Genomic DNA, 27,005 nt, shown 5'->3' on the forward strand with positions numbered 1-27,005 from the left:
CACCTGCCAGACTCACAGTGTCTCTGCCCACAGCTGCCACTCCCGTGTGGCTGCTGCCACCACCATTGTTGCCGCTCACATAGCCACGACTCTACCCTGGCTACAGCAGAACCACAGGACTGAATTGAGGCTGCGTTGCCACCTTGGTGGCGCGAAAGTGAAAGAGTGATTTCGGGTGACGTGTTCTCTGTTGTTGCTTGATCCTTGTTTTATCCTGTTTTGTTCTCTGTTTTTAGTAAAATTGCTATTAGTTTTCATACTCCACTTAAATGCCTCATAATTTCAATGTTTTTTGTGATGTAGAGGGAGGAGTTTCTATTCCATCAGAGGTTCCGTAAGCTGGCACACATTGTCAGTAAAACCACTTTGCTACCTTGTACTGAATTTCTGGCATGGCTAATTCCCTCGGGTACCAGATACTTTTCTCCATGGTGGTATTCTTGCCTGTATGATATATAACATCTTCCTTGAAGGGATAACTTTCGTTCATGTCTGACAAGAGCAGTCTTCAGAGGCTGAGGGCCCATTTTCCAATCACTTCATCAATGCCTCTTTCCCTAGAAAATGAACCCAGCTGCTTGGCTTCCCTCTGCATTAATTCCAGGTTACTGGCCCTGTCATCCCAGCGTTGGAGTAGCCAGGTGAAAATGTGCTCAACTGGCTGACAGGTGCAATCCTTTCACCTATCCAGCACCTCACTCAGTGATAGGAATCACTGAGTGGTTCTTCCCCATTTTAGAGTTCTGACTTGTCCTCAAGCAGTGGTCACCTATCTTCCTCCTCCTCTTCTTCCAGTATTTCTTCTTGTGTACAGGGGTAGCTGATACTGGCACAGGTTAGTTCTCTGGTTCAGCTCTGTTGTCAGGCCTGGAGACCTTCCCTCCCCACCACCTGAGCACTAGTGTACAGGGCTTGGTCAGCCTGGGCCAGGCCCCAGCGCACTGCAGTCATCTGTGTCTCTCTGGAATTACCAGGGTGACAGCTCACCTTTTCCAGATTTTCTGCATTCTGCACTTATTCAGAGGTGAAGTTCCAGAATGCTGGAGGTGCCCACTGTCCTAGGCACTTGGCCACACCATCCCACACACCCTGTCATTCATAACTATCCAGCCTTGGGGCAGATCTCTGGGTGATGTTCTTACATAATTGTGTAAGCCTTACACAAGACCTGAAACACAATCATGCATCACAGCAATACAAACATGCTGGTTTGAACACGCTGAGGATATTGAGACTTCCCAAGAGCTGTTGTAACTCCCCTGAAGGAGAAGGGGAGGATGGAGGAGGGCGTCTCCCCCATGGATAGGCTCTCCGAGGGGAGGAGGTGAATGGTGCAATTACAGGCCATTTCCAAGGTGGCTCCTGCCATGCAAACATGGTGGCAATGCTGGGTGCATGCACGCCGCAAACCTGACAACAGGAATTTCATCATATCATAAACCTGTGTTACAAAGTACAACAACACTATAACCTTAACCCCGAGGTGATAAATAGCACAACAGGGAACATACACAGCAAGTAAGATGTTACATAATGCAACTCTGAGAACACACAAAATGACACTGAGATCAAATAAATCAGTGTTGTGAGCAGTGACTATTAAACCAATACTATGAATTGCTTATAAAAAAAATAGTTTTAACATGCTCTCATGACATCTGTCATTATCTCAACTCTTCCCACCCTTATGGGTTGGATGCCAAAAGGGACTGTTGAGGATTAAACCAGCAGGCAGCTAAACACCACACAAGCCACTTGCTCATTGCCCCATCGGTACCCCAGGATGGGGAAGAGAATTTGGGGCAAAAAAAGTAAAATTAACCTGTTGAGATAAAGATAGTTTAAAAGGTCAGAAAAAGAAGGGAAAATAAAAATAACTGTTATAAAATAATTAGAATATACAAAACAAATTATACACAATGCAGCTGCTAAGCAGCTGCTAACCACCTGCTAACTGATGTCCAACCAGTTCCCAAGCAGTGGCCCCCAGCCATCTTTTCCCCTAGTTTATGTTACTGAGCTCTGCACCATATAGTATGGAATATCCCTTTGGTCAGCCAAGGTCATCTGTCCCAGCAGTATCTCCTCCCAGCTTCTTGTGCCCCCCAGCCTTCTCACTGGTGGTGTGGTGTGAGGAGGAGAAAAGTCCTTGTCTTAGTGCTTAGCACTTCACACGACTTAGCAACAACTAGACACTATTGTGTTATCAACACTATTCTCACCCTAAATGTAAAACACAGCATTATACCACCTACCAGGGCTTAATGATCTAAAAAAGACTTTTCTTAAATCAAACACAGGAGAAATATAGAACTTTCTTGTTATAGAGTAGAAATTACAGATAAAAGCAGTAGCTCCTTGATTTTAAGAAAACTCTGTAGGTAAAAAAAAAAAGTTACTATCATTGTTTTCAGAGAAATTCCACTATTTCAGTGGGGTAAATAAAAGTGTGTTTCACTTCTTTAGAAATGCAAGGCTCACTATTTAAAAAAAAAGAGTTAATATGAATAGAGAGGACTCACCAATAAGTGAGCAAATGGTTAGGAACGTATATACGTAGATAGATAAAGCCAATTGAACATACTAAGTTTGATAATGAAAGACCTAGTTACTATCTGGGCTTCATGGGCAAAAAAATGTAGCACATCTGCTGTGACAAGTTCACTCATGTCACAAGTAGTCCAAGTATTGCCATTGATGCAGTGCCTGCAAAGCCCATTTGATAGTTGTGTAAATGTTTAAGCAGTTAGCTGGTCTTGAGCTCCCTGCAACAGAGAATACAGTCCTACTTTTAATGTGTCTATATTACTATAAACCCGTTATCTGCATGTGAACCAACCTTGAAAGAATAGCAACCTCTACAAATAGCAAGAACAACATTAGTTGTTCTCATAAAATGTGAGAATATAATTTATGAGTATACTCACGCATTGCTCAGAACTCCTGGCTAAAAATTTGCATGCAGTTCCAGGCTGGAAAGCTTCTGTGGTACGTTAAAGAAACAGACATTTAAAAGTTTGTTCTTACTGTTTCCAACACTCCTGGAATTCCAGGAGCAGTTAGAGCCATTAGAATGTTGATATAAATGAGAGTATATGGAGATCTAGAAGATTAGGTCCACGTCAGACTTTTCTTTTATTCGGAGGTTTGGCTTCCTGCCCTGTGTTCAGGCAATAAATTCGCTGTAACAGAGCTGCTTCTAGCATTCTGTTGAGTAGAAGTATCCCAGCAGAGAAAATAACAGGCAATATAAGGTAAGCAAGAATGAAAGATTACAGCAGGATTAAACAGGCTTCAATTTAAGATTATATTATCAGACTGTTTGTTTAGTGATGAAATAGTGATTTTTTTTTTCAGTTGACTTTAAAATTTTCTTCTGAAATCTCTTTCTTCATCTAGTTTATATCTGTTTTTGGATATTCCTGTATTTAGTTTATAGATTTTGCAATGTCTGATTTGAAAGAGACTATAACCTCATTATTTATTAGCTGTAGGATGCCAAAAGTTCTTTTCAATCCCAATAAATTGGAACAAACCTGGAGGCATTACTTATGATCTTTGCTAGCAGGACTAACAACTGCAACCCAATACCCTCAAGAAAAACAGTTCTGATCTTTTGATGTTCTTAGACATATCTTGTTATGAATATACCAATACAGCATGAAATAGTATTTGGAAGACACCACTGTGTGAATGTACTCCAAAATTTTAAATGTTGTTTTCATGTACTGAATTTGATTTAATTTTATGATCAGATGTGTCTTGGGGTTAAGTGAAAGAGAGAATGGTGATTAAGAACACTAAGGGGGTAAGAGAGGCTATATAACAGATTTTCTTTGCTGCTTTCATATAAATGAATTTATATGGTCTGTGTAGTAGGAAAAAAATTAAGATTCCCTCTGCTTTTAGAATGATCTTGTTGTCATTAGCCACAAATGTACTCACTTATATCTAGTTTCAGCAATTTAGAGAGTTTTAACTCCCTTGTACTTAGATGCAAAATGAAAAAAAACAGATCCAAATTTCCAAAATAATGGTAGACAGACATGTCTGCAGCCAAGAACAGTATCCAGATCTTCCTAGACCTCTTCAAGCAGTATATACCTTACAGAAGAAAGAAAAAAAATGAAGAAATAGGCATGAAAGACATTAAAATAAAGAAATAGGCATTAAAGACATTAAAATAAAGAAATTGACATAGGGAGATATACACAGCATTAAAAACTATGACTAAATGAAAAAAGTGGGTTTAGGTAACATCTATGGAAGAACATTTCATGAGAGGAAAGGCTTATTGAAATAAGAATATTTATGTGTCATTTAGTCTTCAGGGACATGTGAGGCAATTCAACCTGTGGAAGTTTCTGTTATTTATTGTAGAGATCTAATTGTTTTGTAGAGCTAACAGAGGTGAAGTGCTAATGTAGAGTTTTCCATCTTCTACTTGTTTAAACAAGCCAAAGTAATTAAACTTTAGAACAGTCCTTTAGAACTTCAAGGTTACCGTCCATCATTCATCACAGAAAGTTTCCTAAGAATTTATCCACTTCCTAAATACACTTCTGAAAATGTCTTTGAACTGTTCTGCCCTCTTCAGGAATTCTTCAGTGTCTTGGCTTGTGATCATTCTCCTTCTTTTCTTACAGTGGCAAGTGTAAATAACACAGCCTCAAGACTATGAATGTAGATAAAAATCAGAAATGGGATCTTCAGAACTTCTGATCAAGAGCAGCCAAATTAGAATTACACTTATGTTTTCATAATCTTAAGTAAGGGATTAAGTGTCTGGGTTTGAGCCTCATAGATCTAGCAAAGTCTTAATGCTTTGTTAACACGGAACACCTAGCACAATAATATCTCTCAAGATCCACAATCTAGTATTAGTGCCCACTTACACCGCAGAGCCCTATTCAAGTATATGTTTCCAGAGACCAGGTTCCAGGACTTACTGAAAAACCACAAAGAGTATTTTCTTTTGTTTTGAATGTTCAGTGATAGAGCAATTTTAGCTAGGTAAGGAAGACTCGGCCTTTTATTTCTACCTCTGGCTGCAAGTAGTCAGACATTTGAAAAATGAGACATCTTTACTAGGAAGAGCAAATTAATTCCTTATAATGAATGTTTCACTTTTCAGTGACTTTACTGAATGTTGTTATAACTAAAGTGTCAGAGTGAAAAAGGGACTTAGTTACCGTTTGTATTTGGTAACAAGAGAATTACCAAGGACAGAAGTCTTTCGTTTCTACTATTTCACGTAAATATTTAATGTGAAACTTTGCATCAGGAAACTAAACCAAATCAGAAAACAGAACTGCTCTCACCTTCTCTGGGTGAATTCACAAGGCATTACACTTCTGTCAGAGCCATGATCTCTCTGGTCTAACAGATTCTTAGTTATTCTGTGCAAAGCTGCACAGCGCTAAGAATTGTACCCATCCTCACTTGGTTCATTCACCAGGATACTAGACAGAATTGAAGACAGTTATTTTCTTTGGTCTGCACTTGCCATAAACAGTAGTCATAAACAGTTGATTTCAGGAAAGTGTGTAGACTTCAGAATTTCAGTTCCCCTTTCTTCAAGCCAAAGTGAGATCCTTAGGTTTTCTGAAATGCAGTGATTTAACTTGCAACAAAAGAATATCTTAGTTGCCTACGAGGTTCCTTTATCAGTGTAGTTCCCATTCTTAGACATTGATCTCTCCTTTGGATATCTAAACTAAATGATATTCCTTAATAATTGTAGTATACTCCTCAAATTTTCAAATTCTAGTCCTCATTCCTGAGGCAAAATTTCCTGAACTTCAGTTTAAGATTGCAACAGAGCTGCATGTCTTTCCTAAGAATCAGATTATGCTGTGTTGAAGTTACCATCATTTTCAATGACTTATTAATACTTTGAAAATTATCTTGGACTGTATCCTGAAAGATGAAATGAATGTGCTTTTTTCAATCCAGCTAGCAAAGTGTAGCTAGCTTCCTACGACTGGCAAGCATAAAGAAATTGAAGTCACATAAACTGCTTATGTCTTATCTAAGGGGAACTCTTTCAAAATATATTACTTCAACAAAACTCTGTTATCCATGATATCCTGCATCTTAGTGGAAGTGTAGATAATTAACTTCATTACTGTTATTTACCATTACTGGAAACACGCCATTTTTGCCTTGCTAGGTACGTGCTTGGGTCATGCAAGCACTCAAACATTTATTGAGTTTATCTGTTTCCTTTTAGTGTCATTTATCAAACTTATGTTTGCAAACTTGTTGCTCAACAGAAACATGAAGTCTTGTGACAAATCTTAACTCCTCCTTTAGGACTGGAAAAGAAAGTCCGCTGAGGTTATCGGTATTTCTCAGATGCTCCCAGAATGCTGCTCCGCTCAGGTCATAAGAAGCCATATGAAGTGTCTCGCCATCGAAGGCAGTCTGTTAAGAAACAACCTATGCTTAGGAAAAGGAAAACACTTCGTGGAAATTCAGGTAACTCTTACGTGAGTGACAGATATCTTGGTAATCTTGGACAGATTATTCCAATCCAAGGCAGAATTCAACAAAATTAAGTATCTTGAACGATTTATCTATAGTGCCACCAAAAAATAAAAATACTTGTGGAACTGAAACCCAAAAGCTGCCTTTAAAATGACCAGAAGATAAATACTCCTTAAAATATCAGCATTAGATTTTTCACACCACCGAATTCAGATAAGTAATTCCTAAAGTGCATCTGTACCTCCCCAGAAAAGAGTGCATGCCATAAGCAGGCTTGCCAACCATTTTGGTTTGGGCACTGCACTAGTTCTTATGATTCTAGTTAGATACAGAATTCCTACACTATAGCTACCACAATATAATAATTTTTAAAAGGTTTGCTGTATTGATTATTGTAGTTGTTGTCCTGTTGGTTTGTAAAACAACCTGTTTTTTTCTGGAAACCTGATAGCCAGTTGTTTTTGAAGAGAAAGCCTTTGCCCAGGTGTAAACCAGCTATGCACGTGCTAAAGGTCCAACACGGAATGTGTCAGACCTGCCACTTCTGGAGAGTGTGGTTTGGGCTTTCAGAATGTGCGTCATCCTTTTATTGTGTGTGCAGAGTTTCTGCTTAGTGTAAACAGGGTAGGAAGAAAGCTTCTTTGAAACAACAGTATTTTTTCAAAATATCTGCTTAAATACAGATGTTTCAGAGGAGGTACCTCAATATAAAATAAGTAACAAAGTTTTTGGTGAAGCCATGCATTCCTAAAACATTATGCCACTACTGATGCATTCTGTGTATCCTGTTGTTTTGCTTGCCTAATTGTTCTGGCAAAGAAAGGACTTTTTATCTTGCAGCATACCCTAGAGGTCTGTGTGATCTCAGAAATGTCTTAACTGGATTTCAGCGTAGCAAATCTCTTCCAGTAAACAATGTTCAACTAAACAGAATCAAAATTGCGCCCTATGGTTTTTTCTGTAGGTGTCTGACACCCAAGTGTCTGGACTACATCCTTCTGACATCCAGAAGAGTACAGTTGTGTTCAGTAACAATAGGGAACAATTTCCCTCCTGGCAGCTTTTAGCCAAAAATACCTGCATTTTTTTCAGTGAGAGATGTCTGGTTCCCAAAATAAATGCTGCTATTTTAGGTAGCCATATGCACTCTAACCTAAAACTCTTGTTTGCACACAGATCCAATTTTCAAAGTGCAAGATTGGGAAACAGGGAAGTACTTACCTATGAAATAAAGGAAACTAGTTCAGAAACAGTATGCTGCAGAGAACCATTCTCTGTTTTACCTCTTTTTTTCTTCAGAATGAAATCTTATAACTTTGTTTTTCTCATGTCTCTCCATTTAAAGGCTTCTATGCAAAACCTTGCTCTGGCTCCGACTTCCCACTGGGCTCTATTCCCTACTGTAAGTCTACTCATTCACCAGCCAACTGGTAATGTTGGTTCTCATTTTTAAATTCATACTCTCCCCATTAGTATTCTTGAAGGCAGCTATGTGCAGGTTGTCCACAGTCCCTCCTTCTTACACTATCCCTCAGACTCTTGGGTGGGAAGCTGTTTTTTCAAGCTCAAGTTTCACACAAGTTAACTCTCCAGAAAGTTTGGCATATTTCTTTTCTTCTTCACTGAGATAGCCTTCTAAACGAAGAAATATTTATTTTCTTTCTTCACACCACCATCAATCCCCCAAACCAGCTGCTTAAGCCCACCCTAGGACTTCTAATATATATGGCTATTCTGCCCACAGTTCAAATATGCATAGATTATCAAGTAATGATTGCTAGAAAAATACACTTGATCTTTTATTATGGAATTTTACCATTTCTCTGTTGCTAGCAAAATTAATTACAATTCATTTTTGCTTAGTGTTTAGTCTGCGACAAACAGTGAAATGTTATATACTGACTGAAGATTCAAAAACAGTGCATTTTGACATAGATGAAGATGGCCATCATGAAATATCAATCAAGGATTCACAATCCCATGAAGGTAGTGTGCTTTATATACCAAAACTCACCAACTGTATGTGTAGTACTCAGGACGTTTTCAAATGTGCTGTTATGTGTACTGTGTCCAGCTCTGGGCACCTCACTGTGCCCAATGTCAAGAAAGACATTGAGGTGCTGCAGTGTGTCCAGAGAGGGGCAACAGAGCTGGTGAAGGGTCTGGAGCACAGGTCCTGTGAGGAGTGACTGAGGGAGCTGAGGTTGTTTAGCCTGGAGAAAAGGAGTCTCAGGGGAAACCTTATCGCTTTCTACAACTACGAGAGAGGAGGCTGTGGTGAGGTGTGGGTCAGCCTCTTCTCCCGGATAGTAAGAGACAGGATTAGAGGAAATGGCCTCAAGCTGTGCCAGAAAATTTTCTCCAGTCAATGTGCTGCCAAGCTTTGGGAAAGGCTGATCAAGGAATGATTGTCACCACCCCTGGAGGGATTTAGGTGTGTAGATACGGTGATGAGGAACATGGTGGACTTGGCAGTGTCAGATCAGTATTTGCATTTGGTGATCATATAGGTCTTTTTCAACCTAGATGATTCTATAATTCTATGTTTTTTGTAGACATAACATTATACTGCATCTTTAGGAATATTGATAGTGATACAAGAAAACTTTTATCCTGGTTTAAAGTAGGTATGTAATATACTTAAATGATAAGAAGATTATATTGTTCATGCTAACTTGACTTAGTGGGAAGACTAGAGATTTAGCTCTAAAGAGAGAGAATGTAAAGATAATCCTCAGAGACAAGGGCAAAATGGAGAAAAACAGAGCATATTTTGGATTTTGTGGGGTTATTTTGTCTCAAACAACTCTTTTGTCTCAAATGGGGCTTCTCAATTTGACACTAAACATGTTATCATAACTAACATCATGAAAGTGCCTGTTAGAGGGTGTTCTTTTGGTAAAGTCAAATAATATCAAATGCAATTATTTGAGTGATACACTTTCCAGAGATGTGAAAGCAGGGGCGAAAAAACCCAATAAACCATATTTCTAACCAAAATACAGAAAAAAGTTGAAATCTATAATTTAGCTATCAAATTATTGAAACTATTTCTTACAAACCTCCAGCTTTTACAGAATGAGTTCATTACATATGCTTCAGATAAAGAAATGTAACACTCACTTAATATATTTATAAATTTAATTTACGTGATTTTTATTCTATTAAATTGTAAATAATGAGAGCTACACTGATAAGGTATTTAGTGTGATTTATGTCTTTTTAAGTTTCTTCTTGATAACATAATAGGATTTTGAGGTAACTCATACAATCAGTATTGTTAATTTATGAACAGAACCAAAACCTGTATAGGTACACAATGGAAGCAGTTTGTGAATAGATAAATCACCTAACAGTCCTAATGTATAAGATATTTCTAGAAGAAAAACAAACAGACAGAAAGAAAATGCTATGTAATATTATTGTGTATACAAACACACAAGCACCACAAACATATATTCATGATGACACAGTTAAGACAATATAATATTAGGAACCATTTGATGTTTGCGACTTTGACCTAAAGTGAGTGATGCCTTTCCCAGCTGACTGTCTGGGTGATTCAGGACAGTGTTAGAAAAGCCTTAAACCACCTGCTATCACTATTTGTTACCTTCCAGTCTTGTACATTTCTTATTAGGGTACTCACTTCTGCTGCCAAAACACTTTCCAGCTCCCCTCTAATAGGATTTTAGACCTTACATCTGATTACCCCTCTCTAGTTTCTCAGGTGCATTCGCTTTTACACAACATAATTAATCAATCAATTATTAGTTTCAGAGTTCAGACTTTGGGGTACCTGTTAACAGTCTAACTGTACAGCCTTCCAGGGTTAAATGAATTCAGAGATTCAGAAGAGAAGAAATCTGATGCTTATTGCTGTTACATGCTCTTTCTCAGATTATGTTTTAAAACAATTCTTTAAATTGTTTGTAACGTTTTTAAATGTCAAGAACGTATGTCTCTAATTCCACATATTTGTTAAATATTTTCTATTTTAGACATTGCCTGGTTGAGCGTGTTTACGAGGAATGAATCAGAAATTACTGGTAAATTTCCTGTGAAATAAAGGGTATCATTCTGTTTGCTAGGGTCTAAATTTGAAGATATGTTTGAGAGTAGGAAAAGAAGTTAGTAATGTTTTATACATAGACATTAAAAGTAACATATTGTCCCAGATTTTTCACTTAGATCAGGTTATTGGAGGATTCTAAAAATGAAATAGCCTTTCTGTGTTCCATGAGAAGAAATCTTCAAATGCACAAAATTTGCTTTAGCAAATTAGGACTAGTGGCTTGGACTGAACACAAATGTATATAAGAGAATATATTGTATTTAAGCTAGAAAATCCAATTTTTTAATAGAAAAGTGCAAATGCTCTATTGCTGGCATATGGGTCTTAGCTAGCAAAAACCTTGTTGTAGCAGGAGAGAAAAAACAAAAAGAAATGGATACGAGGAAGAGGAGGCACACTTTTGCAACTTTCGTATTGTGTGCCTAAGAAACAATTGGGAAAATTAGATATATTGGTTCCAGGTATTACAGTGGATGAAAAATGCATTCCAATTCCAGCTACCAAAGGCTGCTGTAATCAATGAGAACAAATAACCATCTGGTCCAGTTCTGCTCCTTGAACAAAGGCCAAATGAAGATTTCTGTGGAACAGTATAAAATACTGATATCCTCCCAATTTCCAATACTTTGCATTTTAGGGACATTCCAAGCAGGAAGTTACTGGATTTCATTAATTTCAAGGCATTTTCTTTGCATGGATTATAAAATTGCCCCTTAAACTCTGGTAAGGTTTTAGTAACCAGAAAGACTGGGTAATTAATTCAAAGGCCATCAGAAAGTGGAAGTACGCTTATAAATCATGGAAAGGTTTCTTACTTTCCTTGCCATTTGCTGGCTGCTAGTAGACTGCTTGTCACATCTTTCGGAGGTGATAGAGAAAATTGGACTTCTTTGGATTTATTCAGTCTAAACAATGTATAAAGCAAGTCAAAATAAACTCTGTAGATGAGGAAAGCCAAGGATAGTTAGGATGTAACTCATGTTGTCTTATGTCCCTGGTCAACTGGATGGACTCCAGCATACCCCTTTTGTTGTCACTCTTACCTCCAAGTCAGAACACTCTTGACTTGCATAAGAACTCTCTCTTGCCTTCTAATGTGTTTCTTACACATTATGGCTGAAATTGCAGCTGTAACTGCAATTAAAATCTAAACTGATGTCACAAAAAGCAACAAAAATGACAGAATTGTAGACCTATGTTCTACTATATTTGCCTGAATACACATGTAAGCAGATTAAAATGAACTCAGGTTAGGCTGGAGAATTAATCTCAATTTTTAACATGGATTTTTATGATATCTTCATGCTGTACCTGCCTCAGACAAAATTCCTTCAGAAGACTAACACAAAAGCAATATAGGTGGGGAAAGTTGGGGCAGCTAAAATCACGGCCAAGATTAGAGAAGCTAAAATGAGTCAGGTGGGATGAATATGTTCTGCTAATATGGAGACTAAAAAATACCCTTGATAATATGAAAAAAAAAGTCTTCTTAACTGCAACTATTAATGCATAATTTCCTAACCTCTGTAAAATTTGTGTTCAGTTGCTGCAGTGAGGAACATATAGATCAACTGCCACTGTCTTTTGTATTTTTTATCTCAAATGGTACGCCTGAGATAGTTTTAAAAGCACAAGTGGTATTATTTGAAGTAAATTTGCAAGTCAGTCAGATAGATATAGCATCACTGGATAGTCATTGATATAATGGGTTTGCAACAGGTTGTATTAGGTAATGCTTTTATGTTGGCAAAGAGTACTTAATTTATTTGTTTTTTGCTGAGGCCTTGCAATACCAGAAGGTAACAAATATTGTCAGTTTATCAAGCTGAGAAACATATTATTGATATAGTCTTACTTCCTGCAGGAGAAAAACCAGTATTATCTCAAGAAGAGTTAATGCAATGCGCCCACAATAGTAGAAGGATTTTGATCTAGAAAGCATGAAGAAAGTAAAAGGGGGAAAAAAATCCTACGTTTTCCATAACAACATATATGTAGTCATGTATATCCCATAACCGTGGCTAGGCTTCGCGAACAAAGATTTGGGAAGGGCTCTACCCACATGTGTATTATATGTATGTGTTAACTACTGTTATATGTGTCTTTGTAGTTCATTTTATATTTATTAATGTATAACTGATATTCCATACATTAACTATAAATGTAGAGAAATAAAGTGTATATATGGCAAATTTAAAGCCTCATAAAATGATAGGCTTTAAATATTTTACACAGGAGAGTGGTATCAAGAATGATTATATTTATTTCTGTGCCTATGCCTATCAGTGTAAAGTAAACCTGAATGTTTTCTCTTTGTAAAGTATATTCAACTGTGCTTCATTTTACAAAGTGATACTCCTATTATTAAAATATTCTTCTCTGTGTAAAACAGATTCTAAAAATTTGGTGAGCCTCACTCAGAGATCAAAGCTTAATGAATTTGTCCTACTGTGCAAGGGTAAGAAGCGCCTCTCTCTGAAGGTAAGAAGTCGTTAATTTCCTCTATAACTAGTGAGTGCTCTTTCTTATTACAGGACAATTTCCCCCACAGACTTTTTCAAATTCACTTTACTTACCACATTCCACATTTCACAACTTCCAAGTACCTCCCGTTATTCTTTCTGGGGAAAAACTCCAAGAAAATCTTTGGGTTAGGAAACAGTCAGGGTTGTTAGGGTCCAGTCTCCATGGAAGAAGAGGGGACTTCTTAACCAGAAAACACGCAGGAAATAAGAGGGGAGGAGAAATCAGGCATCTTGCCTTGGAAAGAGAAGAGTTTAAAAAGGAAATTATTTTCTCCTAATCAACCCATGCTGCAAGATGAGGAATGTGATGAAAAGGAAATACTGAGCTGAAACAGAATATCCTGTTTTAAACCACCTGTTGTCTGAGCATTCTCATTTTCTCCAGTCTTGTGAAGGTTTGTTTATGGTTGGAAGAGAAGGCAAGGATAGTCTTCCCTATTGAGGGGTTATAACCATTACCAAAATCTTTCTGTGTTGGAAGAAATGCTATGAGAAAGAATGCTATGTTGCAATCTACCCCCTAAAACAGGGCAAAGATCCAAGAAGCTCTGTTTACACAGGTTGTGTTGAGATAAAGAATGACCCTTCATCTAATGCTGGTCATGCATGATAGTGTAAATCATTAAGTACTTCCTTTGAAAGTCTTGGATGTTTTTCATTTGTTTTTTTAACTCATAGATGACTTTCTATAAAATCTATTTCCTGAAATTATTTGGGGAAATGTATGCTGTAAGGTATATAAAATTATATTTATATACTATTTCCTTTCTGTCCTTGAAAGAGCGATTATTGTGAAAGGATTTTTTTTCTGTTTAGGGGTTGCCTTTTCATAAATTAATTGTTTGAGGCATGTTCCACCAAATCAAGAAAATAATTGAGTTCTGACCCCTAATGGATTTAACTTACAAATGACTTCTTTTAAAGTTCGAGGTCATAACAGATTACGTTTCTTGACCTCACTGAAAGCAGTTCTTATCTGAAAATGAGGGAAGATGGTGTAAAAACCTTGGAAAGATCATGGACCTTCTTTTTCCACCAGAATAGAAATAATTTTCCTAATTTCAACAGGAATTCTGATATGGAAGTCAACAAGGTTTTTTATCTGTGATAAGATTTTGGTATCCTTATACAACATGGTTCAGTCTGTGCTGTGTTGCAAAACAGAATCTGAGCATTAAACATTCTGAAGGTCTACCTTCAGTATTGGCTTTCAACCCAATTCATTTTGTGTTGCAAATGTTAAAAGAGGAATATATTCATGGAAATATTTCAGAAACTTACCAACTTATTCATCTTGGATAATTTGACTATGATAATTAATGAACTTTATAAAAAAGATAGTTTTCTTTAGAATTAATGCCACATTTGATGAGCTAAAAAATCAAAATATGAAAAAAATTACCAAACTAAATTATAAATTTAACAAATCTTGGTGGTTGTAAACATAGGTCTTAAAAGCATCCTGTTCAGAGCCAGATTGTCCTTCCATGGAAAGATGCAACATGAAAACGTGCAACCATGAAGATCCTGACTTCAAACAGGTATACAATCTTGATCAACAACCAAAAAAAATGTGTGTGAGGCACTCTGTATGCAAACATAGCTGCATAAAAAGGGCATCTAAGTGCATCCTGCTATTACTGGTTTGGTGACAAATAGTTTACTTTCTTTTACTTTCAGCTGATCTTTATTATTTCCTTCAGGAAAAAATTTTCCCTTTTTTTTTTTACCTGACTTGTATGTATGAGTACATCTTTCAATCTACAGACAAAATATCTATCAATTAATACATGAAAGATGGTTATATTTCCTGTATTTTGCTTACATAAAATGCAGGGAGATACAAAGTAGTTTTCATCTGGTAGAAATTCTTAGACAAGAGCTAGAAAATCTGGATGAGTGTTTAGCAGGTCTAGAAGAATCAGATTACAGAGGTTGGAACATTTGTAAGAAATAGTGATGCCATGAGTCATAAACTTCGGGGAAGTAATAAAGCTGTAAAAGATGCACATATGATCTATTCTAAAGAAGAAATCAAAAGTAAGCACTTCCTGTCATATGTTCAGAATGAATCCTGTATCATTAGATGACTACAGATCAGGAGTAATGCCTTGTGGATAGAAAAACAGGTATCCAGCTGTTTTCTTAACATGTTTTTATGATGAAAGCTTGATTTTGTTCGCTCTTCTCTAGATAGGAATTATAAAACATTGTAAGCACATGAAGAAAATGACTTTAATTGCTCTCTAAGATACCTTAAATGGACATTGTAACCTAAAGGAAATGCAAAGCTAAGGACATGTACATAATAATAATTTTTATTAGGGTTGTAGACTTGCGAGTTTATTATTTAGGGAAACTGAAAAGACAAAATTTCCAGTTACAGCAGGCAAAATTAGAGCTATCTGGGATCAGACAGTTTCAGAATTTCATAACAGTGAATATGAAACCCCAAATACATGAAATTCCCAGCCTGATATTTCTAACATTTCTAACCTTTCTCCTAAAACAGAATAGATTGATTTACCAATTCTGGTAAAATGTAGTCTTTCTGAAATGATCTTCCAAAGGTATGAGCTATACTAATTAAGTAATAATCTCCTGCATACCAGGCTTGGAAAATCTAAGTGGGTCCTTTGTGTAAGTTCTGCTGAGTTACTTACCTGCCGCTAATATTCCTTGACTCTACACAGAAGGAGAAAGCAACAAAGCTTAGGAAATTTATAAGGCAACTACTAGTCCCCTCCTTGTGTTATGTAAACTTTCACAGTCATATTGTATCCTTCTAAAATATATTTCTTTTTTTTTTTCAAATAAAAATACATGCCTTCTTCTGTGGAGCTGTTCATAGGGAATGAATTAGTCTTGATGTCTGCAAGTCTGGGGAAACATCTGGGAAGAAGAGCTGTAACAGTTGCCTGTAGACACCTATTCATCAGTTCAGGTTTCTAAAAAGAATTAAAATGAAAAATTCAATCTGAGAACCCATTTGTTGCCTAACAAGACAGACAGTGATCTGCTCATCATGGTTTCTTGTTAATACACTCAAACAGAAGAAGAAATGTTACTAATTTTTGCGAGAAGAAATCAGTAGTCTGCACTTGAATTACATCCAGTTGGACCAAGAGGCAAAATCTTAGGCAAGGCTGACTCATGAGATTCTAAATAAACCATCTAAAATGAGTGCACTGATGAGTAAAAAATTTCTAGTGTGATGAGTAGAGCCTCCGTTGTCCTTAGGATGGAAAAGTGCACTGAGATGGAAAAATAGTTCTCATGGACAATGACAAAGCTGTGTGGGGCTGAAATGTGACTTTTAGTCCAGTACCTTTGAACCAGAATCTTAAAGACAGGCATTTCCCTTTTTTTATTTAAAGAGTGCAAGTAGAATTATCAGAAATGTGAGAATGTGAGAATCTGGAGCCTGCTGTTATACCAGCAGGTAGAGTTGCATATCGTGTTGTCAACATCTATTTCTGTAATCAAGGCTTGTGGAGACATGGTTCACTACCAGTGAATTCTTATTGCCATAAGAATTAGGTTCTTATGGCAATAAAATAATAAAAACTTGTTACAGCACATAATAGTTTGTAATAACATCTGATACTGATAGGGGATTAAGTCAGGAAGGTAACACAGATGAAAACCAATATTTATTGCAAGACTATCATAGAAAGAGTAGAAAACTGCACAGTAAACATGGTTACAGCCTCACACAGAACACACAGTTGCAGTATTGCAGCTACAGCAGCAGAGGAGAGACCATCCCCAGTGGTTTACTCAGGTGCAGGCTTGCATTTACTTATAACTGTGATTATTTTAACTCTGTAGTAGAACATGCTTATCAGAATTAATAATATCATAGAAGCAAATGCAGTTAGCCATACAACATGATGAATTAAGAGACACAGAACAGTATTTCCTTTTAACTCCACCACCAAAAAGGTTTTCCCAGTTGTGTCCCCACAATATGTTGACAGCGATGGAATGTGCCCCAGCCCCTTACATATAATTCTTCCACTAGACCATATGGCTCCCATTTTACCATTTTCATAAATTATGTATATATTTTTACTATTTTTTTTTTTTTACTCTTCCAGAAGAACAGGAATTAGTGAGTATATATTGGCTATCTGAAAGGTACACATTTTTTCAGTACGTATCTGTAGTATCTCCCTTCAGTGTAGTTTCTGTTCTGGTTCAACTATAATATTTTATTATTCTTGACATATTACCACCCTCAGACTTTTACATATGTATACTTATCCCTCTCAGCTTTTCCTAAGCACTAGTAGCACTCAGTTTTCTCTCAATTTCAAATCTTCTTGGATTAATGCATTTGCTTAAAAGATGAGTAAAAGATAGAATTCAACAGTTCTATCACTGGATCTGACTGCTCCTCTTCAAGTTGTTGTTCTTTGCTAGATAATACAGGGTTAATAGGTGACTGTATCTTGACAGCATTTTCCCAAAAGTTTGACTGGAATTCCTCAGCCTAGGTGAACTGAGACCTGAAGGACTGCAGCTGTAAAAGTCCCATTAATAGCTGTAACAGTTTTTATTCTAGAGCCCTCTATATTTTACTGAGTAGTTAGATGAAGCTAAATAAGACAGAGAGCTTACATTGGAGGCTAGCTATGCACTCAGGAAAGATCTTATTGTGAGACATACCCTTTACTCCAGTTAAATAGGCCAGAATAAACTTTAACCAGGTAAAACCTGTCATGTGAGGTCCACCGAAACACCTTGGTTCAGAATTTCTGACCTTTTAAGTAGTGACAATGCCATGTTTATGTCTTTGGCAGCCAGCTGAGGTCAACCACCCACAGTCCTTTTTGGCACCCAGCGTGCAGCTTGAGGGGATTTTTTTGGCTGCAACTGTTGATTCATCTATTGGAGAGCCAAGGAGTGATTAGCAAGCTTCACTCAACCTTCAGTAGTCACATACGGCCAGTGTGACAGTCTGACAGAGGGTGAAAGAGGACTATTCTGGGCTGAACAAAGTCACGCCACTATTGATGGCTGGGCTGCTGTATCAGTTATCCTACTGCCTCAGTATGAATGGCAATCAGATGTGGCAGACTGATACAACTGATATTGCCAAAACATTATTCTTGACCCCTTTAGCAGCAGAGTGCAGGCTACAGTTTACTTTCAGTGGAGGGGTGTCCAATACACCTGAACCAACTGAGCCAGGGCTGATTGCACAGGATCAGCTGTGAGAAGAAAAAGCACTGAAGTGTGTTGGCCCCAGCCAGCATCCAAGCCCCCAGCCCAGCTACTCACCCAAATCCACTCCCTGCCTGTGGACAGAGGAGAGAATAGCAAAAGCAAAAGTAAAAAAACTTTTGAGTCAAGCAAAAGACTCAAAAAACCCCCATGTGAATGTCAGAAAAACCCCAATTACTCATCTCCTCCCACAAGCAGATCAATACCCTTCCAGTCTCTGAGCAATAGCCTCCTTGGAAGCAAACTCCCACCCACTCAACCTCACATCCTCCTTAAAAACATCAATTTTTATGCCTGACCATGACATCATACAGCATGGAGTATCTCTTCAGTCACTCTGAGACAGCTGTTCCGTCTGTGTCTCCTCCCAGCCTCTTGCGCACCCCAGTGTACTCACTGAGACTGAGTCAGAAGAAAGAGAAACATGCACTGCTCAGCAACAGCCAAAACACTGGTGTGTCATCAACCCTATTTTAGCCACAAATCACTTAATTAATTTATAATACCTTCCAAGGTCCATAGCTTCTCATATGCAATTTTGGTGGCAGCTCAGTTTTACTGGTTTGCTTATTATCATTGTACAATTCATGCTTGTTTAATCATGTGCTCATTTCCTTGTTTCTTACGAGGCAATATGCAGATTGCAGTGTGCCCTGTACTCCTTTGCACAATGAGTCGTAACAATGCAAGATGTTCTGTTTCATCTGGCCTTCATATCTATTCCTTTTTATCTTCAGCATAGCAGTTGAACTTAGCCTGCTCACTGTGCCTTATTCAATCTGACTTTACATAATTTTGAGTCTATTTATTTAAACCTTGGATACTACTCCCTCACATCTCTTTCTGTAGCTCCCATCACTGATGTATTTTTAATATGTGGAGACAATATTTGTAGCATTTTTCAAACATGAGCATACATGTGCTATTGCAAGTGCATTGAGAATCACTTGTGGGACATAAGAAAAGGTGTATTTTTTGACACTAAATGTGAAACCTAATCTGCAAATTTGTTCTTCATTTAATGCAATGGAAAACAAATGGTCAGATTGTAGCTGAAAAGCAGCAGTTCTTTTCTTGGAATTTCCAAACAACCTCTCAGGCATCCCTGCTGCTCTAGAAGCTGTCGTCAGGAAGAACTTTTTCTAGCAGTAGCTGACTACATTCTCCACCATCCTTCTTCTTTACAGGCCATAATAGAAAATTACCTCTGTCATGATTTCTTGCAAAACAATTTGGTTCTCCAATGACCTGCTGCAACTCCTAGTCCTAGCAGTGTTTCATTATGCTTCTACTCCCAGTTCCTCTTTCTTCTCCTAGTCACATAATGTCATTCACCAAATAATTTTTCCTGTGATAGTTGTCCATCTAATTTTCCATCATTTCATGCTGTTACAGTAGGCATTTTTTATTTTTTCTACCTCAATCTCCTTTTACAAGCATGTAATTTTGGCTTCACATTCAGCAGATCACACCGGCATCTCCCTCGCTCTAGAATGGATTTCTGCATCATACATATGAATCTCTCTCCTTGCTTCTGCAGATTTTCTTTCACCAAAATGTCTTATTCCATATATGTTTCCTTATATCCTATCTGAGTCCCTAAAAGGTATTTCTTTCCTAAAGACAAATTTTCCTCAACTTTCTTAACTGTATTATTTAAAACAGACTTTTTGGATTGAAGCTGCAGATACACTGTTGTTACACTGACTCGATCAGGACAGAATGTTTTAGCTGCTTCCCATTATAGCTTTGCTGGTATAGAAAGTGCGTCCTCAAGTTTCTTTCAGGTACTCTACCGTAACTGTCATATGGGCCTTTTGTCATACAGGCTGAAAGGACACATTGCTGCTTCCATGGAAAGTTCATTATTGCCAACGCTGCAATCTCAAGTGTAGCTCTGATGCTTTAATACTCTCGTCCTTTTCACCAAGCATTCACAGAATCGTAGAACCATAGAATCAGCCGGGTTGGAAGGGACCTCTGATATCATCAAGTCCAACCCTTGATCCAACATCACCGTGGTTACTAGACCATGGCACTAAGTGCCACATCCAGTCTCGTCTTAAAAACTTCCAGGGACGGACAATCCATCACCTCCCTGGGCAGCCCATTCCAATGCCTGATTACCCTCTCTGAAAAGAATTTCTTCCTAATATCCAACCTAAACCTCCCCTGGCAGAGCTTAATACCATGCCCTCTTGTCTTACTGATAGATGCCTGAGAGAAGAGATCAACCCCCACCTGGCTACAACCTCCTTTCAGGGAGCTGTAGAGAGTGATGAGGTCTCCCCTGAGCCTCCTCTTCTCCAGGCTAAACAACCTCAGTTCCCTCAGCCTCTCCTCATAGGACTTGTGCTTGAGTCCCTTCTCCAGCCTTGCTGCTTTTCTCTGGGCCTGCTCAGTTTCCTTTTAGAGGTCTCCTTAAGCAATGATAATGCATCAGACCTGTCAGTGTTACAGAACTGTCTTTTGGGTAGGATGAGTGTTCAAAGAGGTCACTCAAAGGGAAAGTTGAAATAATTAGATTATGATGCATTCAGTCTTTCCCAAAAGATATCATATATTCCCTGCTCCCTGACAGGAGGCTGAGTTGCCAGAAATACAAATCTCAATTTTCTGTTAATTAAGGTCTTGTTATTGCCAGTAGGGTCTTATGATTAGCAGCAGATAACTATTCACACAGTCTTCTCAGTTACTCCTTCACTCAGTGTACACAATCAGGAGCATGGGCTCCAAGGGGTTCCTGCAGTTGTGCACAGTTGCACATGGGGTTCCTCGTTTCAGCAGCTGTAATCACATATGCGGTGTGGGTTACATGACCTGTGGTAGGTGCCAGTGTGTGCTGGAGGACGTGGGCAGGTTCAGCAGCTCCTTGGTACCCCAAGCTTACCAGGTTTTCCAAATTTCACAGGGCTGCTAGTCTCCAGGTCTTATGGTTTCCAAGGCTACCTTTCAGCACATACTCTTCCTCTCTCTGGCATGATGTTTTGTGGTAAGGACTATTTCTTAGTCCTTACCCTAAGGGGCCTAAAGAGGCTAAATACAACCACACAGACAGAGGGGCTGTTTGAACTGTAGCTATTCCCGCAGAGATGGGTCTTAAAAAAAGCACATTGGAAATGAGATGTATGGGAAAATCATAGGTAATAGAACAGTTGTTTAACAGTAACTTATACTGTAACATTCTAATTTTACTTCAAAAGAGGCAAGAAAAACTGTGGATTGACTCTTTTTTTTCTGTGAAGCAAAAAAGTGAAGCTATGTTATTATTCAGTGCTCTGAGGGAGATGGGTATTATTTTATTCATAATTATCACAAAATCTGTCCCAAAATGATTAGGTGTTGTCAAAGATTTATTTAAAAATGTGTCGTTGGCCAAAAGCATTCAAAATACAACAAGCCAGCAACATATATGAACTTTTGTCACACAAAATCCTATAGAAAGGCTTTTAAAATGTAACATGCATTCTTTACCTTGTATATTTTCATAGCTGAATGAAGATAATAACTTTTTCATCATGCATTGCCAAGGAGATTCAGTACAGTTCCAATGCTATGAAGATAGAAGTTACTATCTGCATGTGAATGACGACTCACTTGATATTTGCAAGCTGGAAAACAAAGAACCCAACGAGGACAAAAATTTTTACTTCAGGGTGTCATATTTACAGGAAAAGTAACTTGTCTACCTTTCAGTGGCTTAAGTGCCCACACTCCTAAGAAGAGGAAGAAGTTTGAGATCAACTAATTTCTGTTTTGGCTGAAATCTTACATTTACGTAATTTCTGAGTCACTGACATCTTTTATTTCTCTACTTTCAACAGCAAAAGAGGAAGGCTAAATTTGAAAAACATACCAACTGATCAGTTTCTGTGTCTTACCTGAACAATTCTCTTTTCAAGGATATGAAATCTTCTGGAATAGGAAAAATACATGGGGGATATTTCAAAGATGGAAAAAGAAGGAACGTACGTGAATATGAACATAAAAAGTGCAGTTAGTTCTCCCTGTGGTAAATGTTTTACTTTTTTTAAAATGTCTATTATAAGCTCTGAACTTAACAAGAAAACATTTAGAAGTTATTAAACGCATATGTGCATATCCTGACTGACTTTGAGAAAGGAGTGAAAAAGGTGTCTCAGGTCTAACTGAGAATGAGGGAAGAAGCTGAAAGTTAGAAGATCCCTCTGCACTTGTATCTCCAAGTCATTCCATACACTCCATTATGCAATTTCAGCATCTATCCACCTCTCTAAGATGTATACAGAGCATCAGATGCACAGTGTGCAGGTAGCTGCAGGGAGACACTGACAGGTGCCTGTGAACACTGGCAGAAAGTTGCTCTGACATATTGGCTTCCACCTCTGAATCCTAGAGGAGAAATGCAATTGTGTTCGTCTACAAAGCAGAGTGCAGAAAAACATCTGAAAAATAATTATGTTCAAAATAACTGAATTAAATAAACACTAGGTGCATATGTGTGGTATACTGGAGGAGCAGTAAGAGTACCTGTCTTTTAGCAACAGGATCTGTCGTTGTGAAATAGAAGATGACAACACTTAAATGTCCATAGATCATACCGTGCAGGGCATAACACATTTGAAATACAGGAGAAAACAAACTAAAAGTGATCCAGATGAGTAGGTGTTAAAGATCTGTTTCTGCACTGCTATATATGGAGTTCCACCATGATTTAGTAGCAATTTTCTGTCATGTAAGGAATTTAGGAATGTATGTGCAAAAATTAGAGACATGATGCATCTATGCCAAGAAACTGTTGCTTAGTTGCAGCAAAGCAGACTGTAAGATACACAACACTTGCAGGAATTGCTCTGTGTAAATATCATCAACAGTGCATACCTGAAATAGGAACCCTAAGGTCAATCAGTCAGTCACACCAATGAACATTGCAGTAAGGCAATTATCTATTGTAGACCAAACTCCAAAGGTCTATAAGATCTTAAAAGGTTTTGTGGCTTGCTTTTTGTATTCTTCAAATAGTGAAAATAATTTTGTTCGTTTCAATGCTGACTGAACAGATTTTGAGTATTCTGTAAATAATACTTAAAAATTCTGGACCTGCCAAGAGCTCAATAAGTTAGTGGGAAAAAAAAGAAGCCCCAAAACTCTAGGTACTGTTTTCATCACACATTACACTAGAATGAAATTATTTTAGCACTACTTATGATGTTGCACAAGAAATAGATTAGATTATGCAACAGGTACAATAATTTCACTATGTGATACACAAACACTTCATAGTCATATATTTATTACTGGCAATGTGATCATCTCACTAAATTACAAAAATTTGCTCTCTAGATGGCAAATTGATGAAAAGATAAGTCATCAGGAAACTCATACAAAGCACACAAATGAAATCAGCTGATATCACCACAAAAGTAATGTTGACCTCAGTGAATTTTGAATCTATTTTATAATTAAATCTTAAATTATGGTTATGTGCAGAATTTTGTATTTTTACTGTCTGCCTTAGAAATAAATTTTTTTTTTAACAATTCAAGGGAAAAAAGCCCTTATGGAAAACAGCAGCAGTAATTTTGTAAAGTTTCAGAGTTAAAATATAAGATAGTAGTGTCATTTGACATAGATAGCAATGGCACCTGACTAGAGAAACAGAACAGGTGAGAACAGAAAGACACAGTAGAGAGAACAGAAAGACATACTAGAAAAAAAAATAGCTAAAAAGTATGAAATGGAGAAGAACAAATAAAAAGTTTGATAATAAAGCTTAGAAAGAATAGTGTGACTCTATGCACATTCCTTCATCCTTCTAGAAAACTAATCAGTAGAAGAGTTAACTACACTAACCCTGCTAAAAGCCTGTAGTTCTCACATAGCAGAGCAGAGTACCATGTCTTGAATGTCAGTTCCAAAGCCCTTTTATTACAGTACCAATAATTTCCCAAATGAGTGCAAATTGCAGTTCAAAGAAGATAATGGTTATGTTTAAAAACATTCTTTTAGCCCTAAGCTCACCTCTGGCTGCATGGTATTCTACAGTTGTACAGGGAGCTGCAAATAAGGCTAATTGAAGTGGTGCCCTAGAACATATGGTAAAGTAACAAGTATGTGCTGATAGACAACAGAAATTTAATCGATTGCCAGTCATTTGAAGCTTTAGCTCCTCAATAAACATCATGTTAACTGTTTAAGTGGCATATCAAATTACCTGTTTTTCCTATATGAGAAGAAACGAAGGAAAATAAAGAGAAAGAATTAAGTATATCTGTCCATGCATATAGGTACTTCTGACTATTTAGAAAGTCATATGTTCCTCATTATTCACTGCAGCTGTACTAGAAGTTGCACCGCCTCTGAGTCAGGTATCAGCTTAATTTCTTTGATAGCTTACAAAGACAGAAAGTAGTTAATTAGTAATTAATTATGAGTTTGGCTTGTTTTCAGTTTGATCTACATATACAGCTGTTATTTAGAAACAGAGAATATATAATCCAAAGTGCAGTTTCAGAAAACCTATAAATTCTGACCTTTGCTGCTTCCTTTACTGGCACCCCCACATTTTCTGTGTACAATTAATTTAATTATGTAATTGCCTTGAATAAACTCATAGTAGACTATTAATCACACTAATTTAGTATTACACTAGTGTTAGCTACTATCATATGTTGACTAGTAACATTATAAAAATATATGTTTTGCATTTAAAATGTTGGGCTATCTTTGCTGACAATTAAACTTTACTTTTAAGGTAAGCCTTAAAATTATTTTACGTGTTTGAGTCAAGAGTAGAGAAAATAATATTTCATCCTGTCACACTGATGTACTTTTGCTATAACGTTTTTTTCTTTTTCAAAACAATGTTTTTGGTGTGGTAAAAATTACCTGTGCTTTTAAAGACCATCTGACAAACTATCTAAAGCATTTCAATATCTGTATAGTACTCATTCTTCTCAATTATCTCCTATTTAAATGAGCCTAATAATTAACAGGAATAATTGCTCAATGTTTTTGAAACTGGAGCTAACGAAGTGTAATCTGGATACAGAACAAGCCCCAGTTCTTGCATTAGATGAAAAGAAGAACTCTAAGATTTGCTCCTGATGGTCAGATGGATCTCAAAGTCAGCCATGAATTAGCCAAAATGTAATGATGTGCATAACAAGTGATGAGTAACACATTTCAGTTGACCTCTACCGAGCAGCAGAGCTGACTACATGATTTCTGGAGGTCTCTTCCAACCTCAATTATTCTATGTTAACTGCTGGTGATTCTATTCTGTAAGAGGAATTTATGCTGGGAAAAATGACTTTGGGGAGGAGCCTTGGGAACATGGAAATGGGATAAAAATACTTTGGGTGAGAATAAAACATTTGTTTTTATGAAATTTTCCTTTCAGAAGGACACCGAGATAAGTCCTCAAATATGAACCCTGAGTTATCTCTTTGTTGGTAGATTATATTACTGTAAAAGTTATACAATGTCTTCTTAATTCTGTCTCCAGTGTTTTCATATTGCATTATCTACTTTTTTTGGAGATAACTCAAAAATTCATTCTGACAACAGTAGTTTTACTATCTGTACTAGAACTATAAGTCTGTTTCCCTGACTCTTGTTGTATTCATATATATACACCTTTCCCATGTATTACTGGATATGTATCTTGGTCTAAATGTACTAGTTTGGTGGAAATCCATGCTTTTTCCTCATGTTAGAACAGTAAATAAGCAAAATGGTTGAAGCTGTGGTATTGAAGAGTGGCATCGCTTCTGTGTTGGTATAGCCTGCAATAACACTTGCAGTTGTATGGTACATTCTGAACCAAAGTTTTGTAAAACATTAACGTAAAATAAAGGTGGATACAGATTTCATTGTGTACATTTTAAATAAACTACAGACAGAAAAATGACTTAGCCAATACCAGGCAAGAGCAAATGGCAAATCCATAATTCTAACTCATGATTGTCAGTCTTACATGCATTCCTTTGGTCTTTTTCTAATGCAGATTTGGAGCTTTGTGGTATGTGTGATATCCACACTCATTCTTACAGCCTAAAACTAAGATTCCAACAGATTTTCCATATCCATCAGACTGATGAACTTCAAAGCAAAGCAAATCTATCAACCAGGATTGATTTTGACCATTTACTATTGAGTAGCTTTTCTCAAAGCTGAAATAATTTTGTATGGTTTTTATTCTAATGAAACATAACAAGTCACTGACAACAAACTAGAAAGAACTTCAACCTCAATATTTTTTGGAACTTAGTTTTAACAGATGAGGTGATCTGCAATGTTTAGGTATGTATGGCCAGTTTGGGAAAGGCCTTTACCCTTCGAGCCTGCGCAGTGGATTTTTTAGGTGAGACACAGTGTGCGCTGAGCTGAGCCCACCCTTTAATCCTAAGGTTCATCTGCCAGGGCCGAGCGAGCTTGGACGGTGGCAGTGAGGTCCTCAGGATGTAGGTTTGTTTAGAGCGACCTTCTCTTAGATGGATGGCCTTACAGGGCTGACGAGCTCCATCTGCCCGGGGGAGTTTCCCTGACTGAGAATCGAACCTGGGCCGCAGCAGCGAGAGTGCTGCATCCTAACCACTAGACCACCAGGGGTCCCCTTTAGGTATATTTATACTATATAACTATCAATAAATTTAATGGGTTTTAACTGCAGACACAGACTTGCCAGCATTGTGTTACAAAGTCTC

At 37.4% G+C, this 27,005-nt stretch overlaps 1 protein-coding gene across 1 annotated transcript; it reads left to right on the plus strand.

Annotated features, from left to right (window-relative positions):
- Nucleotides 1–3,169: 3,169 nt before the first annotated feature.
- Nucleotides 3,170–27,005, plus strand: LOC113943488. The gene is made up of 9 exons (XM_027635339.1): nt 3,170–3,254; nt 6,316–6,480; nt 7,835–7,891; nt 8,353–8,475; nt 10,491–10,538; nt 12,957–13,045; nt 14,538–14,630; nt 21,810–26,601; nt 26,921–27,005. The coding sequence occupies exons 2-8, from the start codon at nt 6,369–6,371 to the stop codon at nt 21,996–21,998; spliced, it is 711 nt and encodes a 236-aa protein (XP_027491140.1). The 5' UTR covers nt 3,170–3,254; nt 6,316–6,368; the 3' UTR covers nt 21,999–26,601; nt 26,921–27,005.

Source organism: Corapipo altera, unplaced genomic scaffold (assembly GCF_003945725.1).
Source record: "Corapipo altera isolate COAL_440 unplaced genomic scaffold, ASM394572v1 61411, whole genome shotgun sequence".
Lineage (NCBI taxonomy): Eukaryota > Metazoa > Chordata > Aves > Passeriformes > Pipridae > Corapipo > Corapipo altera.

Bases quoted from the DNA above. Each gene is read 5' to 3' on its own strand.
- LOC113943488 (XM_027635339.1), top strand. From the start codon at position 6,369: ATGCTGCTCCGCTCAGGTCATAAGAAGCCATATGAAGTGTCTCGCCAT. The intron at 8,476-10,490 runs GTAGTGTGCTTT...TTTCTATTTTAG, and splicing joins GGATTCACAATCCCATGAAG to ACATTGCCTGGTTGAGCGTG. The intron at 14,631-21,809 runs GTATACAATCTT...ATATTTTCATAG, and splicing joins AAGATCCTGACTTCAAACAG to CTGAATGAAGATAATAACTT.